This window comes from Moschus berezovskii, chromosome 18 (assembly GCF_049115385.1).
Source record: "Moschus berezovskii isolate FMDL1 chromosome 18, NW_MosBer_1.0, whole genome shotgun sequence".
NCBI lineage: Eukaryota > Metazoa > Chordata > Mammalia > Artiodactyla > Moschidae > Moschus > Moschus berezovskii.
The window spans coordinates 63,423,854-63,444,378 of NC_142477.1; the positions used below are offsets into that span (position 1 = coordinate 63,423,854).

At 37.9% G+C, this 20,525-nt stretch overlaps 1 protein-coding gene across 1 annotated transcript in view; it reads right to left on the bottom strand.

Annotated features, from left to right (window-relative positions):
* Nucleotides 1-20,525, bottom strand: part of ADAMTS6 (ADAM metallopeptidase with thrombospondin type 1 motif 6) — a 304,548-nt gene that overhangs the window by 12,024 nt on the left and 271,999 nt on the right. The window contains exons 22-24 of the mRNA XM_055421989.2: nucleotides 19,116-19,320; nucleotides 8,017-8,193; nucleotides 5,243-5,399 (exon numbers count right to left, since the gene is read on the bottom strand). Of these exons, the coding sequence (XP_055277964.2) occupies nucleotides 5,243-5,399; nucleotides 8,017-8,193; nucleotides 19,116-19,320 (539 nt within the window). The remainder of the gene's footprint in view (nucleotides 1-5,242; nucleotides 5,400-8,016; nucleotides 8,194-19,115; nucleotides 19,321-20,525) is intronic.

Here is a 20,525-nt window from a genome sequence, read left to right on the forward strand (position 1 = left end):
CTGCATAAAGATGAATAAAATGGCATTTGGGATAGAATTTCAGGTGAGTTTGAGTAGGCTAGTCTCAGCTGCCAGATGCACTTTAAAAAAGTACTCTGAGTAGTATTTCAAATGCAGTGATACCCAGTGTGTCTATAACTTGCTCTTAGTAGCAATGTAGTGTTACCCTCATCAGTGGCAGTCTGTCAAAATCAGGCCTATAATGCCTTTACTCTTAGCCGAAGGTTTTTAGGAATAAAAAGCTAAAGCAGATGTTAAACGTGGCAAATTGTGTCTTCCTTCTTCCTCCTAGCTCCCTCTCACCATTTACTTTTAATTTTTTGATGGTCCACTTCTGATTCTCTTTCTCTTACTATCCTTTGTTGCCTTAACCTTCCTCCATTTCTTCAATCTCTCTCCATTGTTTATTTTTTAAAACTTTATTCAAATTCCATTATTTTATTATGGCTTTGGGGGACTAATGTGCTTAATTTTCATGTAGATGCCTAAATTTCTTACCATGATTAATAGTATCCAGTTCCCTATATCTGACACTTGAGAGTCATATGTAATACTTCCGCAACACATTCTCATTCCTATGTCCAATGGTTCATCAGGGTCTTTTTCTTCTCCTTTCTATTTTATCTTTTTTTCAATTCATTACCCTCTTTTTTTGCAACTTTTTTTAATTGAAGGATAATTGCTTTACAGAATTTTGTGGTTTTCTGTCATATGTCAACAAGAATCAGCCATAGGTACACACATGTCCCATCCCTCCTGAACCTCCCTCCCATCTCCCTCACCATTGCAGCCTTCTAGATTGTCACCGTTGCCCTCTTTTTGATCCTTACCATATCTGCTTGAGTTCAAGCCTTCATCATCTCTAGCCTGGACTCTTAGCACAACTTTGTAACTCTTCTCCCACACAAGGCTATCTTCCCTCTGCCCCTTTATACACTTGCCAGCCTAAATATGTCACTCCCCAATTTCCTTCACTTGTTCTCAGAACTGGTAGATAGTCTTACCTTCCTTCCACTGCATCCAGGAATCCCCCAAACCAAGTCCTGTATCTTTCTTTGTAGCCTCATCTCCACTGCCTGCTCATCTGCCTCCCTCTGCAGCCATACTGAACTATGTTTGACTCCACAGTTCTGTAACTGCACATACTCAGTTACAGAATTCTGCCAGGAATGCCCAGCATCTCAACATCTTCTCGGCCAACTATTCCACTTCCAGTGCCCTGCCCAGTGATGCTTCTGCTGATACCCGCTTCCTCTGTGTACTCATGGGAGCTTCTGTCTACCCCTATTACAGCACTGGCTATATGGTAAAAACTATTTGTTTGCATGTTGTCAACCCTACTAAACTGTGCTTCCTTTGAGGACAGGAATCTTTTGTAGTCTCAGTGGCTGGCACATGGTAGGCATGTTTGCAAATTAAATGAATTTATTGGTTGGATGGCTAGAAAACACATTATTTAAACACCATCACTTGACATATGAACAGATAGATTTCTATGTGATAAGGCAAGTTCATTAAAATGTTAATGGCAGAATCTAGATGGTGGATATTCATTATAAACTTTCAACTTTGTTGTATGTTTGAAAGTTTTTATTATTTTAAAATAAGAATATCAGGAGGGGAACCATCTCTTAAACTTCAGTAGTTGAAATAATAATCAGGATTCTATCAGTGGTTCATGTTACCCATAGAGATCCCACTGAAAGATGGTCTTTTAGTTCCCAAGAGATCTTCCTCAGTCCTATTCTGTCTTGCTTGGAGTAGAGATGAACTAGCTTCTCAGTAGCCCCTTTTCCAAGAAGCAAGGGAACCTGACTCTGTTAGAAAAAAGCAGTCCTCTCCCTTTTACCTCTTTTACCTCCTGCGTTAACCAGGTCACCTTCCCCCACAACTGGACCTTCCTCCCAGTTTCCCCTTTGTAAGAGTTATTTCCTCTCTCCTTGACCTGATTTCCAGAAACTGTGTGAGAATCACTCTCACATTACTTTCATGTAAGAGCCTTTTCTCTTTTGAAATCCATATTATCTGCCCATTTCATATCTCTGTGGATGACAAGTTATGACTTAAATCAACTGTTTCATCTGTATTTTTCCAACTACAGATTACAACTGGCTCACAGACCACTTAGTCTATGAAGCTTGCCTTGATCCAAAAATTAAAGTCATCAGTCACTTATGTGAGCACCCTTAGCATTTGTGTAAATGGCTCCACATAACACATTCCATCTTGCTTTTTTTTTTTTAAAAAGAAGTATCTTCCCTGTAAGACTATGAACTTACAAGTATATTTGAATTTCCATAATAAATGGCAGAGGCTGGCCACAGCAAGCATTCATTAAGTGCTTCTGATGGAATGAACAGATAGTTTCAGACATTTTAATATACGCAATATATATGCTATTGGGAAGCTAAGGAAAACACAAAACAAGTTACAACAGATACATTATTTCTACTTTAATTCTAATTTTATCCTGTCTTAAATGAGTCAACAGCTTTAGGGAATAACAATTCTAAGATTAGTCATACTTTGCAGGATTAATAATTTCCTAAAAGTTTCCTCCTTTACTGAGAAGGCTAAAAATATTGTCCTAACTGCATACTTCACATTATGGTGATCAAAAGGTGATTTGGCCAGGCAGAAATAACTATGAAGTATTTTTCCAAATAATCCAAGAAATATCAGATTAAACCTATCCATTTTAAGAGAATTTTTTTAAGGCAGAAATAAGTACAGTTGCAAAAGATATTCTGCTCACTACAAAAACAGCCTTACATCTTCAGCTGCAAAGTTCATGTAGATAATTATACACTGTAGAGAACTGTTTGGAGAAATTACTAAAATAGCCTATAATAAAGTTATAACTTCAATATACATTATTGTGGGCATATCAATAATTATTAAGCCTTAATCCTTTGAGAGTCATGCCAGAAGTCTCTGTAGTTCATAATCAGAAGCTCTGTTTTCATGTTAAAATTCTTGATTTTAAGAGTAAATTACAAACAGCATATAAATGTAGTTGAAAATAATATGCCCTAGGGCTCTTCCAAATCTTTGTTCAAATCCTGGTTCTTCTATATCCTACTCTTGTAATGTGGGTAAATTTCTCTGTGCCTTAGTTTCCTCATCAGTAATACCAACTCTCAAAAGGTTGTTATCATGATTATATAATACATATAGATATTTATGTACATGAGATATATATAATGGATAATAAATATAAAGGGCCTAACATAATACCCAACATACTTTACTATGATAGTTATATCCTCTCTTCCACCTTAATATTTTATCTTTCAACTCTGAAAAACAGACTCCCAAACCCACATGAACTGATTGATTGCCAATAATTTAAAACAGAGGAAGACTTGTTTGCTGCAAGGCTTAAAGAAATCTTTAAATTTCAGATTATTTAAGGAAAATAGTTTTGCTATGAAAAGTACTTCTGTTTGTCATAGATTTTTGAGCCCTTCTCAAGAGAAGGAAAGCTAAATTTATAGAATATCCCTTACCAAAGGGAAAAAAGGAGATGGCATTATAGCCAGAGATTCTGCAAATTAAAATTGTGATTTTTAATTAATGTAAAGCTACACTTCTTCAAAACTGTAAACTATATAGTAAGTATACTGTATTGAGCCACTAGGGAAGTTCCTAGTGGCTCAGAAGGTAAAGAATCTGCCTGCAATGCAGAAGACCCGGGTTTGATCCCTGGGTTCGGAAGATCCCCTGGAGAAGGAAATGGCACCCCACTCCGGTACCCTTGCCTAGATAATTCCATGGACAGAGGAGCCTGGAGGGCTACAGTCCATGAGGTCACAAAGAGTCAGACACGATTGACCGACTAACACTTTCACTTTTCATGATGTTCATATATAAGAAACGGGCCACTTGCAAAGATGCAAGTTTTATGCATCTTGTCATGCAAGATGCTTGCCCTTCCTAAAATGAAAATCCTTATGGAAATATTGAAAAATAAGATTAAAAAATGTCCCTAAAACTAGATAGATTTTATCAAAAGGTACAATCTCTTTTTAATAGATTAATTACCATATCATTTTCATTTGATAAGTACTAACAAATTATAGTCAGCATAGTACTTTATCTTTTTGTTTTTTTAAGTAGAGTCCTATAGCTGGGTTTCTTAAATAATTAAAATTCATGGCTTCAGATGTTTATATATGAGAAAGCAGTCTGAACTTCCTGACGATGACACAGTTGTCTCTGTACTCTTCAGTTTCTGCGATAGTGCCTTTCACATAGTAGCATTCAGGAGATTTCAAATGGATGTTTGATTGAATAAACAAAGTACATTCATTTAAATATGATATAAGAAAATTCAGAATTTGGATGGGTATCTGCTGTTAATGGAGAAGGCAATGGCAACCCACTCCAGTACTCTTGCCTGGAAAATCCCATGGATGGAGGAGCCTCGTAGGCTGCAGTCCATGGGGTCTCGAAGAGTTGGACATGCCTGAGCGACTTCACTTTCACTTTTCACTTTCATGCATTGGAGAAGGAAATGGCAACCCACTCCAGTGTTCTTGCCTGGAGAATCCCAGGGACGGGGGAGCCTGGTGGGCTGCCATCTATGGGGTCGCACAGAGTCGGACACGACTGAAGCGACTTAGCAGCAGCAGCTGCTGTTAATATAGAAACTTCCCCATATGTAACAGAAAATTTTCAGAGTCTGAAGACATTGTCCTCCTATATAAACAGCTATACAATAACATTCTTCTATTTTTCTTCAATGAGAAAATTAGTATTTGAAACCTAAGGAGTTCCAAACATATGCTTTCATTATATGTATAACAAGCATGGATTTTAACCTTTCCAATAGCAGAAATCCATTGTTATAGCCAAAAAGAAACAGAAGTTTTTACTTTCAAGCTTGGTTCATTAGAAATCATCTCTCTCTCTAGCACAAGTCAAACATAAAATGCTAGGTTGGACAGAACCTTAGAGATTATCTCCATTCCAGTCTTTCATTGTAAGTAAACTTAGCTCCAGAAATGTTAAGTGACTTAATAAGGTCATACAGTTAGTGGAAGAGTCTGGGAAAAAACCCCAACAACTTAGGTTTCCTGATTATACAATCCAGTACATGTGTAGCTTTCACAAATGCTCTATGCAAACACACTACAACAGTGGTTTTATGGGGCTCTTTGAACCCTCTAAATCAATACAGTTGAATCACTAGAGATTACAGTTCCCTTACCATCTGTACTGGAGGTACTGGGGAACTTACCTTCAGTACTGGAAATGGGGGTACTGTCACATTTGCTTTCACACTGCTGCATTGATGGAGGTCGATTAATTTCTGGACAGTCACTTGATGCCTGTCCAGTATAGGAAAGACATTGCACAGTCCGCATTTGCTGTCCAAGGCCACACTGAGCAGAACACTAAACCAAAAGACAAGGAGAGACAAAATACTGTTCTCAACAATTTTCAGGAGATAAAATAGATACTATGTCATTTCAAATACTATATATATTAGCTTTTAAAGCCCATATGTAGTTAATCTTGGAGAGGTATATGATTAAATCATTCTATTACAGCATTGGTTTGGAAACTCAAGGATCGTGTCATTACCCTAGAATATAGAAGTAATATAGTTTCCAGAAGACAACAGATGGAGATTTCTTGGGCTGTGATTCCAACAGTGCCAAGCAGTGCCAGTGAAGTTAAATAAGAGTATAATGAGTAAATACCTGTGATGAAGTAAAATAGTCAGAGATTCTAGGGCTGGGACATCACTATTGCTCCCTATTTATTAAAGACTTGTGGGAAGACAACTCAGTGGTCTACTGGAGTGCTCTGAATCTGATTAAAATATTAGTTCAGTCTAACAACAGTGACCATTGTGGGCCCTGTGATGAGATCAGTTTGAAAAAAAAAAGACATTAAATAAGTACCTTGAGTTTTGTAAGGCATACAAATCTGAGACAAATCTGAGAAGAGGTCTGTAGCTAGCCAGTTAGCATGTCTCCCTTTTCTTTTTCATCTAGTCGGGATTCAACTACTTTAGGACTGAAGTGCTCTCTGGGCCTGATCAGCTATCCTGGCTGAAGAGTAAAGCTGTGGTCTATTTTCGGGGCCTGCTACTCAGAATACTGGAAAGCCTGTGAGATTTGGAATCAAGGAGATGAGGAGCTACTTGTGCAAAGATAGGTGATGGTGATATTTACAAGGTAAATAGACCGAGGCCCTGTTGGATTAATTTGCAAAAACTCTAAAGGCACTTATAGACTTGCCAGGATATTCACAGATACTTTTATTTTTAACTTTCTAAATACAGAATGATGAATAAATGCACCATAAAGATGTAATAAAGCATCTCTGAAAGGTATTTTCACTGGTTAATTTCAATTTTAGGAAACTGAATTGAAAGTACAGAGGAAAAGAAAAGGACTTGACAACATTTAAAAGAATAATCTCAAACAGGGAAATTTGGTGAAATTATTAACATGAAAAAACTTCTACATGACCTTTATAAAACAGTACATTGCAACAAAGAATATATAAGAAAGGAAATTCCTACCTGATTTAAATAAAATCATGAGTATGTCTGCACTGATTCTTTAAAAGCAGAATATCAATTATAAATTGTGAAACTATCACATGTCTACAGATAAACACTTAACTGCATTCTTACTTAAGTTTATGATGTATATTCCACTTGAGCACTTTGTAAATTAAACTAAATATCATTATATGAAAGAACATTATTAATTACTTGTTGACAAATGCAAATGTTAATTATTTTATGGTCATACTTCTTTTATTTCCCCACAGGGCTGAGCACAGACCAAGAATATTTATTTGTCTTAATGGAGACTGAAAATCTTTGCCCACTCCCCAAAGAGGTCTATAGATACAGCTACACTCTAGAGATAATGCATTTTGGCCACAGTTTTGGTAATTCTATGAAATGCCATTCCTTCTAAGTAATGGCAGGCCCAGAGCACAGACAAAATCATGCTGGTGTAGTTATATGCCACTATGATTTACTTGGGCTCTCAGATATTAGAAAATAACTAGCTACAAGGTTAATTGTAAAACCACAGGAAAAGGGCATTGATTCACTAGAAATTTACTTTCTGGAGCATTATTTTTTAATATAACCAAAATAGGTTTCCTTTTCAACTTTCAAAAGAACAATACTTAATTTGCCTTCTATCCAAATATATCAATTTGCTTTCAAAGGATTTAAGAGGACCTTCAGCATGATAACATAATTTAAAACTGAGACAGAAAAAAATAGGAATTGGAAGATAAAATATAAATGAATCCAACCAATATAAAAATACAGGGACTTCCCTGGTAGTACAGTGGATAGGACTCTGCCTGCCAGTACAGAGGACATGGGTTCGATTCCTGGTCCAGGAAGATCCCACATGCTGTGGAGCAACAAAGCTCGTGTGCCACAATTACTGAGCCCGAGTGCTACAGCTACCGAAGCCTTCATGCCTGGAGCCTATGCTCTGCAACAAGAGAAGCCACAGCAGTGAGAAGCCCTTGCACCAAAATGAAGAGTAGCACCTGTTCACCCCAACTAAAGAAAGGCTGCTCACAGCAATGAAGACCCAGCACAGACATTAAAACAAAAAAAAAAAGATAAAGCCTAATTAAGATCCTTACATGTTTTCTGTGAGGTTAAGAGGATTCATTTTAAAATGGTGTTAACTGATTTGTTCTTGAAATAGTTGAGAGAGTCGGCAATATAAGCCAAAGTTCTGGTAGCTTGGTCAAATCTCTGGTCATATAGATTATTTCTCTTTAAGTTAAAATGTTAGAATCCAAGAAGTAGGTGAATGTGGGAAGTGTGTATGTATGGAAGAAACATGGCTCAGTGTGTCTACATCTGACTGCTGCCGCCTGTGCACTGTTTCACATTCACAACCATACCTAAGTCTGTGTGTTGTTACTCATGTCGTGAGCCCCTATAATGCCCCAATCAGGAACCTCAAGTGTCTCAAGGTGCTGCTTCAGCAGGGGCCCATAGTCCAACTGCCTTACCTGGCCCCAGTCTCCTGTCACCCAGCGAGGAGGAGGGCAACGGCCCAAACTGCAGCGGATGCGGACAGGTGGTTTGCTCTCCTCGGAACACTGTGTTGCTGGGAATGTTTTAGAAAGGTCACTGCTCTTGCACAGAACAATCCGATGCTTGAATCCTGGACCACATTTGGGAGTGCACTGTAAATAAAACAAATACTAATGAATAACGATAGTCTAAAGATAGAGAAAAATTTGAGGAAAATCTTTCTCCAACTAAATGTGTATTTCAGTAAACAACATACACATGTACTAAATCTTAAGCAAAGTCTTAACAGATATGAAAATTCCTTAAGTTTTTAAATAGAAGAACTTCTATCTTTTGCCCTAAGGTCTTTAAGAGCTAAATCCAGAGTTTGCTTTTCTTGGCAGCTTCTTTTATTGTGTGTAGGTTTATTCTTTTTGACTCCTCCCTATCCTTGGGCATATTCAGCTGTGGTAAGATGCTACTGATTTTTGGAATGTGGAATCTTTGGTTTCTTTTGAGAGTCCCCTGGACTGCAAAAAGATCCAACCAGTCCATCCTAAAGGAGATCAGTCCTGAGTGTTCATTGGAAGGAATGATGTTGAAGCTGAAACTCCAATACTTTGGCCACCTGATGCGGAGAACTGACTCACTGGAAAAGACCCTGATGCGGGAAAAGACTGAAGGTGGGAGGAGAAGGGGATGACAGATGATGAAATGGTTGGATGGTATCACCGACTCAATGGACATGGGTTTGGGTTGGTAATGGACAGGGAGGCCTGGTGTGCTGCAGTCCATGGGGTCGTAGAGTCAGACATGACTGAGTGACTGAACTGAACTGAGGTGTAGTCTTCTGAAAAAAATTCTTATGGGTACTGGTAGGCCATGAGAAATTACCTTTGTGAAGCAAGCTAAGGTTTGATTTAGATGTGTACAGTTGGCCCTCAGTATCATCAGGGGACAATTTCAGGACCCTGGAGGACACCAAAACCTGTTGAAGATCAAGTCCCTTGTATAAAATGACACAGTATTTGCATATAACCTACACACATCCTCCTGTGAACTTTAGATCATCTTTAGATTACTTATGATACCTAATATAATATAAACACTGTGCAAATAGGTGCCAGTGTGGCAAATTCACGTTTTACTTTTTGGAACTTTCTGGAAATTTTTTCCCAAATATTTTTGATCTTCAGTTGGTTGAATCTGTGGATGTGGAACCCGGAGATATAGCAGGCCAAATGTACTCTTAGTATGCGGTAGCTAAGAATACATGATCACAGGTAAAGATTTATTGCACAGAGAATCTCTGGATTCTCTTGTCCATCAGTTAAACATAATGAATTTGATGATTCTTTAGTTGGACCAGTAAGCTTTTCACACTGAGGAAAAGATCCTTCTTCCTGTCACAAAGTCTATTATTTACCTCTTTTTGAAGTTAATTGGAGTGCTCTAGAGTTACCTACTCAACGTGGTGGCTGACTGAAGTCCTCCAGTTTTCTCCCCTGAACATCTGAGCCTTTCCTTAAAATCTGTACTTCTCAGTGAAGTAAGACCCTTACCCACAATATTTTGAAGCCCTGTTTCTACGTCTTTCATTCAAAAACTCCTACCAAATTCCCTACAGAAACTATACTAGACTGTAGCGGGAGGGGAGACCTAAGAATGAATAAGTCAGTCTGTATCTCAAGGAGCTCACGGTTTGAACGCAGGAACAGACGTGTGAACATAAGTAACATCACAGAGAATGTAAGAATATATAAATTCTTGTGCCCCTAGTTATCATCTGCCTATTCTATGATTATGAATTCGTATGTCCTCTCATTCCTATCAGACTATAAGCTTAAAATCATTTCATTTCTGCTTCATCTTCATATACAACCTCACCCCATCCTCAGAATCCAACAGAGGACTTTGAGAATGCACTCAATTAAAGATATTTGGAAATATCTTCAAAATATAAATATATTTGGAAAGATGATGGTTTTGATTTATTTTTAGGTAAATCAAGACCTACTCGCTGTGGGATGGGAATGTCTTAAGGAACAAAGTACACTCTCCTGAGCAGCTTTGTCAGGGGCAATCTTGAACTGGTGACATGTCATAGAGAGAAAGAAAAATAATACAAATTTTTCATGTGTAAATCAAGGATCCACGAACACTCTTCATCACAATGAATGTAGTTCAGTTCAGTTCAGTCACTCAGTCGTGTCCAACTCTTTGCGACCCCATGAATCACAGCACGCCAGGCTTCCTGTCCATCACCAACTCCCGGAGTTCACTCAAACTCATGTCCATCGAGTCAGTGATGCCATCCAGCCATCTCACTCTCCGTCGTCCCCGTCTCCTCCCACCCCCAATCCCTCCCAGCATCAGACTCTTTTCCAGTGAGTCAACTCGACGCATGAGGTGGCCAAAGTATTGGAGTTTCAGCTTTAGCATCAGTCCTTCCAATGAACACCCAGGATTCATCTCCTTTAGAATGGACTGGTTGGATCTCCTTGCAGTCCAAGGGACTCTCAAGAGTCTTCTCCAGCACCACAGTGCAAAAGCATCCGTTCTTCGGCGCTCAGCTTTCTTCACAGTCCAACTCTACATCCATACATGACCACAGGAAAAACCATAGCCTTGACTAGACGGACCTTGGTTGGCAAAGTAATGTCTCTGCTTTTTAATATGCTATCTAGGTTGGTCATAACTTTCCTTCCAAGGAGTAAGCGTCTTTTAATTTCCTGGATGAAATCAGCATCTGCAGTGATTTTTGGAGCCCCAAAAAATAAAGTCTGACACTGTTTCCACTGTTTCCCCATCTATTTCCCATGAAGTGATGGGACCAGATGCCATGATCTTTGTTTTCTGAATGTTGAGCTTCAAGCCAACCTTTTCACTCTCCTCTTTCACTTTCATCAAGAGGCTTTTGAGTTCCTCTTCACTTTCTGCCATAAGGGTGGTGTCATCTGCATATCTGAGGTTATTGATATTTCTCCCAGCAATCTTGATTCCAGCTTGTGCTTCCTCCAGCCCAGCGTTCCTCATGATGTACTCTGCATATAAATTAAATAAGCAAGGTGACAATTTACAACCTTGACATACTCCTTTTCCTATTGGAACCAGTCTGTTGTTCCATGACCAGTTCTAACTGTTGCTTCCTGACCTGCATACAGGTTTCTCAAGAGGTGGGTCAGGTGGTCTGGTATTCCCATCTCTTTCAGAATTTTCCACAGTTTATTGTGATCCACACAGTCAAAGGCCTTGGCATAGTCAATGAAGCAGAAATAGATGTTTTTCTGGAACTCTCTTGCTTTCTCCATGATCCAGCGGATGTTGGCAATTTGATCTCTGGTGCCTCTGCCTTTTCTAAAACCTGCTTGAACATCTGGAAGTTCACGGTTCACATATTGCTGAAGCCTGGCTTGGAGAATTTTGAGCATGACTTTACTAGCATGTGAGATGAGTGCAATTGTGCTGTAGTTTGAGCATTCTTTGGCATTGGCTTTCTTTGGGATTGGAATGAAGACTGACCTTTTCCAGTCCTGTGGCCACTGCTGAGTTTTCCAAATTTGCTGGCATATTGAGTGCAGCACTTTCACAGCATCATCTTTCAGGATTTGAAATAGCTCAACTGGAATTCCATCACCTCCACTAGCTTTGTTCGTAGTGATGCTCTCTAAGGCCCACTTGACTTCACATTCCAAGATGTCTGGTTCCAGGTGAGTGATCACACCATCATGATTATCTTCGTCGTGAAGATCTTTTTTGTACAGTTCTTCTGTGTATTCTTGCCACCTCTTCTTAATATTTTCTGCTTCTGTTAGGTCCATACCATTTCTGTCCTTTATCGAGCCCATCTTTGCATGAAATGTTCCCAACAGAGTGCATTTCCTCTAACTTAGAAAACATTTAATTAAGATACAGTTGAAGGAGAATAACATCCACTTTTTTCCAATATGGTTCCCGAAAAGGCTTTAGTTAGGGATTTAGAGGTCAAGAGAGAAATTCCTGATACCTGTTGTTATGTTTTACAGCCAAGTCAGCATCCTTCTTTCCAGCTGCAGCTTCATTCTACCCATATAATCAATCACTAGGTTCTACAACCTGAAGTCCTAAACCTCTCTCACATCTGTTGATTTTTCTCTGTCTCCACTGCCACTAACCCTCCTACCAACAAACATCATTTCTTGCATGTAATATTGTAATAACTTTCTAACAGGTCTCCTGTTTCTTGCTCTTGTCTTACTTCAATCCACTCTCTAAAGCACATATCTGATTACATTCTATTTTGATTTTTTAAAAAAATCCTACAGTGGTCTTCAAGATAAAAACGCAAACTCTTTAAATATGCTTACTATACACTGATAGGAAGGCTCTGCTTACCTTTCCAGACTCACTTCGATAGGCGTAAAGCTAATGCTGCTGCTGGTACTACTATGACTCTGTGTGTGTGTGTGTGTGTGTATTCAGTTGTGTCTGACTCTGTAACCTCATGGACTGCAGCTTGCCAGGCTCTTCTGTCCATGGAAGTTTTCAGGCAAGAATACTGGAGTGGGTTGTCATTTCCTACTCCAAGGGAATCTTCCTGACCCAGGGGTCAAACCTGAGTCTCCTTCATCTCCTGCATTGGCAGGAAGTTTCTTTACCACTGAGCCACCTGAGGAGACTTACTCCTATGACTACCGCTGCTACTAATAACGGTAATTATGATAGCAGCCACCATTTAATAAATACTCTAGATATCAATGGCTTCCTTAGTAGCTCAGCTGGTAAAGAATCTGATTGCAATACAGGAGACCCTGGTTCAATTCCTGGGTTGGGAAGATCTGCTGGAGAAGGGATAGGCATCAAGTGCTGTAATTCACAAAGTTCTCACAAAAATCCTAGGAGATGACAATTATGTTTAAAAGGAAGAAACAACCTTGGGGAAAGTGATTGGTACAAAGACATGCAGTGATTAAATGGCAGACCTAATGTTAACACCTACCGAGTGTTTCCTGGATGTCAGACCCTACACCATGAATTTTGTATATATTATCTCATTTAATCCTCACCACAACCGTGTTACTTTATATTTCAAGAAACTAAGACATGCAACACTATCTTGCCATCATGCATTCTGTAGAATGAATAGAACCCTGATTTGAGTCTCTTGGGCTTGCCCCACTTGTGTTTGGTCCTCTTGACTTCACACAAGTCTCTTCTACCATGTATCAGTGTTAGAGGACATGGTCTTAGAGAATTTCTGTCACTCTCCTCATGTTTAACATTATTATTGATAATGATACTCCTGTTTTATATTCCACTAGAGTTTCACAGTTCACAAAACACGTTCAATACATTATTCTCATATACATCTTTGAGTCTTTTACAGGAAGCCTAAACAACTTAATTGAGGTTAAACAGGTAGCAAATGGTAGAGCTGGAACTAAATTTTAAGGCTTCTATTCTAATCCATACTTTAGCTCTTAGCATTCATAGAAACAAAGTCTCATGAATACATAAGTATTAATTATTATAAAAATAAATGAGGTGAAGTACAAAAGGATAGAGGGGTACTTCAGACTTTAGGGATATGAGCAGAGACATATAGGATGTACCAGGAATTCCGATTAGTATTTAGTATTCAGTTTAGTGTTCAGTAAATATTTTGAGGCTATGATTAATTTTCTATATTGGGAAAATTTATTGAAAAATGCACTCAAGCCTTTCTCTTTCTCTCTTCATATTTTAAAAGCATATGTATGTATATAAAAGAATGTTTATATGGGTATAACTGAGTCACTCTGCTGTATAGCAGAGATCTGCGCAACACTGTTAATCAATGATATTTCAATTAAAAAATAAAGTTAATTAAAGCCTGGGACATAAGTCTCTTGTTTATTCTAATATCTTTTTACAATAGCAAGAAGCTTCTGCTCTTATTTGAACACTGTAGTGATATCTAGCAGTCTTCCCTAAGAGCCTGTGCCAAAGTCCTGTTTACAATTAGGGGAAGCAGACAATGCAAAGACAGACGATTCATTCATTTGTGTCCCCAGGGAACCAAAGACAAAACAAATGAGATCGATGACAATAGGGAGAAGAATAAAAAGAGAAAGCAACACTGAAATTTATTAAGTGTTCTAAGCCCTCTGCATATCATAATCTACCTAATCTTCACAGAAACCTCACAAAGTGCTGTTTTCACACTCATTTTACTAGTGGGAAGCTGAAGTATTGAGCAGTGCAAATAAATTCACATGGCAGTTCTGAAAAAGATAATGATCTGAAAGATAAATGTACAAATCCTCTGTGGGACAATGTGAAGTTATATGCAAAGCTTAACATACAACATCTTCTATTGAGGCAAGAAATAATTTTAGAAAATTATAGCCCAGGCTCCACTAAATAAGCCATGGATGTTCTATCCTATAGCACTGGAAATAAAGAGATACTCAACCGGATTCTCAAAATAGTGAATGATTGAGAACTACATTGGATTCAGTGAATACAACGGCCGCAAGCCCTGAATATCTAGCCATGAATATCACACGTCTATAGTCATAATCTCAACTCTTCTAGAGGGTGATTGTAAAATTGTTTAAAAATTGCTTGTAAAAAATAATAAAGGCACAAGGATGTCACTTAGACTAGCTTCGATTTAAGCAGGGCTTCATCCTGCAAATTCTTCTGACCTTGTCAGCGATGCTCAAGCAGAGACATCCCTCAGCTTGGTTTTATTTTTACTTTGTACCTCTTCTTTATTTAAGCTACATTTCATCTTTGCCTCTCTAGCCTTCTGATGAATAAAGATGTTTATCTATCTGACATCTTCAGTTTTAGTTACCCCAAAAAACAAGAAATCCTAGAAAATCAAGAGTAACCATGATTATGCATATGATTAGTAGGTGGTAAATTAATCATGAATGATTCAGAGCATTTTTTAGAGACAATATTAGTCTATACTCATGTAAAGGGCATATTTTTGCACATTTTTTTAGTATGCAGTAAAATTCATTAGAAATAATTAGAAATTGAATACTTAGTTCAGTAATAAAGTCATTTTTTAGACTAAAGTCTAGTTATAAATATCAAAATCCATTCAATTCATTCTTATAATAGCTGGGCGGAAGGTAATTCAGTGGAGAATGATTCTTTAGTAAAATTATTTCTCATTATTTCTCCTTATTGTAGATAAATATCTATCTTTCTTCTTTTAGTCATATAATCAGAATCTTACAATTATTTAAAATCTGATCAGACCATTTGTTTTTTTGTTCTCATCTCAGTTGGATATAGATGGTGATTTTTATGAGAGATACATTTGTACTTCAGTTTAACATTTTACGATTAAGAAGCAAAAACACATTCTGCAGAAAAAATTTTGAAACCACACCAGGGAAAATAATTTGGCTCTCACTTATAAAGAACAGAAACATTAACATTTTGGGGTTAGACTGAATTCTCTCTGGATAAGTGGGTTTAATTTACTTAGTTATGGCACCAGAGTAGAACCTCGGCGTAAACACGGTGATAGCACGAGTATCTACTAAAACAAAGAATGACTTGGAGGTAGATTTTCCCCCACCCCCATCCTTCTTAAGTAATGCTACCTAAATGTAAACCCCATAAAGTCAATTGAGTATGATGCCAGTCATCCACTTGTCAAAGAATAAGTACAAGAAACAGACCTTTTTCAATGGGTACTCTGTGGGAGTCAAAAGGAACCATTCTTATACATCAAAAGAATGGCTAAGGATTGCTGGAGTCCATCCACAGTACACAGCAATGCTTTCAGAGTCACATGCCAAGAGAGGGCAAAAACAGAAGGCCATTTAAGTCCAACATAGTATGGGTGATCCCAGGAGTGAAGCTAGATTGTAGGAAATGGGAAAGCCATGGCTTCATTAGTTCCACAAAAGACTGCAGAAAAGTCATTTTCCACGAAGGTAATTTGGCTGAATTTTTTTTTTTTTTTTGCCATAAGCATGGGGTGGGATTCACTGATGGGGAAAATGGTTCCTGGCTTTGCAACAATGGAAATTTTATGTGAGAGCAGCCAGCAAAGAAAAGGAAAAGGTCAGAGGGTACATTCCTCTTACTGCAACATGTTTTCACCAGTTGAACCTCACCCTTGTGATTAGCAGAGCTCAGACAGCTGACAGTTGGAAGTGGGAAGGGGGCAGAAAGAGGAGGAAAGTTTTCATGGGCGTGTCAGAAAGATATTGTGTGAAATATCTTTGCAAAAGTAAAGTGAAAGAGACTGAACACAGACTGCTCTTCTGCTGGAACCCATCTTTTCATTAGTGGGAGATGTTACATTCCTCTGGGAAGATCAGGCTCCTTGTTCTCATTTTGTTCTCCATAGCTACTCAAACATTTTTTCACTTAATGTTATTTACTTTTACTTATTTTTAATTCATCTAGAAAAGAGGTAGGTTTTGTGGTAAAGGGAAGTGGAAGAGTGAGAGTACACCCTGTCCTTTGGAAAACACAAAGGAGAGACTGAATGGGGCAAAAATCCTCTCTCCTCCAGAACAAAGGATCAACATGATGGTATTGATGATGTTCAACTAGAATCTTTGAGATGGTAATGGCAGGATTTCCTGACTCATGCTTACCCCAGAATAGTTTTCCTGCATTGCCTGTAGGGAGACAATAGCCCACTAATTTTTTGGGGGGGCGGGGGGCGGCGGTAATAGTCCCAACATGTGTACTCCATGCCCTCGGCTCTACTTCTCTACCCTAAGCTTTGATTCAGCTATCTTAAAGAGATAGCAGAAATGTGATTAGAAGTCCCCTACACTTACATTTATTTCTTCAGGCAGCTTCCAGGAGTGCCTAACAGCTTCATAGAATCATTTGAGCAAGTCACTTATAAGACTGGAGAGAAGAGAATCGAAATGCCAAGAGTAGGGTAATTACAACCTACATGAGGTTGAATTAGGAAGAAAATCTTAAAATGGTATTTGAAATCAAAATATACAGTAGTTTACACAATCCGTTTTTTAAGTTGATAATATTTGGTGTTTTATGTTAAAATAAAAATATAATGACACAGAAAAATGTAGGTCCAGAGACCAGTGTGAAGTGAGTCTGCACATGAGAAGGTTTTGCTGTTTTAGCGATTGGCAGAAGTTTTTTTCTAGTTTTTGTTTTTGAACTTGTCTGTTTTTCTCTACTTTTTGCAGAAGAATGATGTGGTATAAAGTTCTGTATTCAAGCCTTCTTTAACCTATCACTACTTTTTCAATCTTCTCTTCCATTTATTCTTTAAAACAAATCCTTTCCTCCCACCCTACTTTCACCACATATTCTTTGTGTTTTTGTTCAGTTGTTTCTCTTAACAGGAATACTTCTTCAGTTTCTCAGTTCTACTTCAAATTTTATACTCCTACAATATTCAGTTCAACTCTCATCAACTAAAAAGCCTTCTGATTCTACTCCAGGTTATTCTGACCTTCTTAGCTCTGAATTTCTGTATCACTTATACAATCCATCATTGTGTTAAACACTGTCTTATGTTATTCTCTAGCTTTTCATAGATATTCCTTATTTTTCCAAGTTTATGAGATTCTTTTGAATTCTCCTTAGTCCCTATCCCAATAAGGTTAGAAAGCACCCAATTATACTTATTGAGTTGGCCTAAAACCCTTCAAACATTGCAGCCAATCATCAGGTCTCCCATTATGATTTTTCAGTAACAATGCTGTCATCATTATCAACAACTATTTATGAATTTCTACAAGGGTTTTGGGCACTGACTTGCAAGTAGAACAACTACTAACATGTACAATTCCGTAAAATGTCTCTTCTTTATCAATGGATTTTATCTTCCAAATGAATTTAGGAGTTAATCTGCCACCGTAGGTAACAGAAGAGTTCATACCTTTTCCATAACCACTGAGTGAATAGTACCGGGGATATTTCTACATTTGATTGAAACAAAAATAAAAGTTAGGTAGGCAGAACATAATTACTGAAGCTAGACTATGGCCAGGAAACTTGGGAGAACACTCCCAACTTCTCCCAAAGATTCCACAGATAACCACAACTGGTCAGAATCTCCATTTCCATGTACCATCTTAAACACAGTCTCTCTTTCAACCCCAGCCCTCTAGCAAAATAAGGCTACTCAAGTAGTAAGATTCACAGGGAGAAAAGTTACATCCATAGGTTCCTAAAGAACAATGTTTAATTATTTTTGTTTATTTTTTGACAAACTTATGAGGTCTACAGGAAATACCTAAAGAAAGTACCATAATGTTTCCAACAGGAAATGCATCCTGTTTTGCTAACTTAGAAAAATGATCTTTAGTTATATAGCCAGATACTCATCCTTTCTAACACTAAACACTTGAGAAAGATTCAGTTCCTCTTCAGGAAAAGTAGAGAATGGTACAATATGTATACGTGTATGTCTCATGCAGAATGAAGAGTCAATTAACTCTACCTCTTACCTCATTTTTCATAAGACCATTTCTCTGAGACTTTGGGATTATATTTGACTTTTTACATGTATGCCAGAAAAACATTATCTTAGAAAGATCTTCCTCACTGATCATGTAAGTGGAGGTAATGATTAAATCTGAATTTGACTTTTTGATATGTTATAACCCTCAACTCCATATTTCTTCCACAGAAGCAATTAAAATATATAGATATATAACATGTGATAATAAATTAACAAATTCATATGTAAGAGTTATATAGTTAGGCTTTAACATTACTTTGAAAAAAAGATAAACATATCATGCATTTTGAGCCTATAAATGCTGTTCAATAATAGCAAAGAAAAAGAAAAAAAAGAAAAATATACATAAGGTATATATATGTGTATATATATATACATATATACCTTAACTCACTATAATAGTCTTTCAAATTCACTTCAGGCTTGTTTTTAATCAAATTGATTACTAGTTTCTCATTGAATTTCCTGACCCCCAAAGCCTTTAGTTCCTGGCAAGCAGCAAAAAAATATAACATGGCCAAATTCACTGTTATGCAGTCCTTACTTGTTAAGTTCTAAGATGCTCACACGCTCAGGTGTCCTTAATATTAAATGCTTTGGTACTGATAGTTAAGACATCTCAAAACATACAGCCTCAGATTTCCTTACTTCTGACCAGTCCAAAGTCACCCACTGAGGTGGACACGACTGGTTGTTGCAGGGCTCTTTTTCAATAGGCCGGTGTGTTAAACAACCACTGTAGTCCAGTGTCTCCTCCTCAGAAGGTCCAATCTTCCTGATGCAGAGTACTGCCCTTGTGCGCATCCCACCATCACAAGTCTTGCTACATTCCAACCAGTCCCCAATGAACCACCTGCAGCAGGAAGTGAAACAAACACAGAAAAGCATTCCCTCAGTGCAGCCAGAGATTTCAGCAGAGTGAAGGCACTATATCAGTGGACTACCTCCTCTTCCCAGAAGAGCTAACATTTCAGTGTTTGTTGACGTGACAAATGACAAACAGAAGAACTGCTTCCATATACATAAGGAAAAGATAAACCAACGTTAGCTGCTTTCTAGAGTATAGTGCATGGGCTTTGCAACAGGCAAATCCAGGTTCAAACAAGCAATGCAAAACTTCTTTTTCTCCATTTTTAAAAATTAATTTCTAAAATGAGGATAACAATACCAATCATGAGATTCTCATGAGGATTAAGCAAGGTAACATATGAAGCTCCAAGCCATATGCTGGTAAATGTTAAAAACTGGCTCCCTGTGGGAGGGAGAGAGTCCTGATCCATTGCATTTGCCAGTTTTTGTGATATAGATACTTCATTATGGCCAAATTCAAGCTATCACCCTGAACATAACCAAGAGAAGATATGCTAGTCACAGGGTCTCAGGCGCTTCTAACAACATCTGACACACAACAAACAAGAAACAGAAGCCATTTTTATTATTATATTGAGAGCGGTTCTCCCTCAATTGATTGTTTGGTGATAAAACCACCCTGCAGGAGCAAGGGATTTGTTTCCTGATTCCCAGAAATGTACATCACGCTCTGCATAAGACAGAAGTCTTTACTGTTCTTCTAGGGGCAGAGATGGCCCAGGTATTCATTCAGAAGACATGGGAATCCTGAGCCAGGTCTGTGAAAACATGGAGATCCCTTGCTTTGACATCCTTTACTCCTAAAAACAGTTTCTACAGAGCTAATGTGGGAAGAAACAGAAACATCTTAATAAAAGAATATATCTCATATTTGTAGGTATACCATGCCTAAAGTCATCAATGAACTTTCATATATGCAATTTCAGGTGTATGTCTGTGTCTGTGTCATATTTCTGCAGGACTCACTTTTTTGGGCACATTAATTGGTCCAAAGGTATGAATCATGATCCCAACCAAACCAAGAAGAATTCAGCTTTAGAGTTTTTACATCTAAATGTAAGCAAAAGGAATACTTTCCTTTCTGGTCACAAGGGTATATAAAGATATAAGAGCTGATGATGGCCATATTCCCTGTCAAGTGGAATTAACTGCTCTGAAAGAATGCAGAGGAGGAGCTAGAGTCTTGAA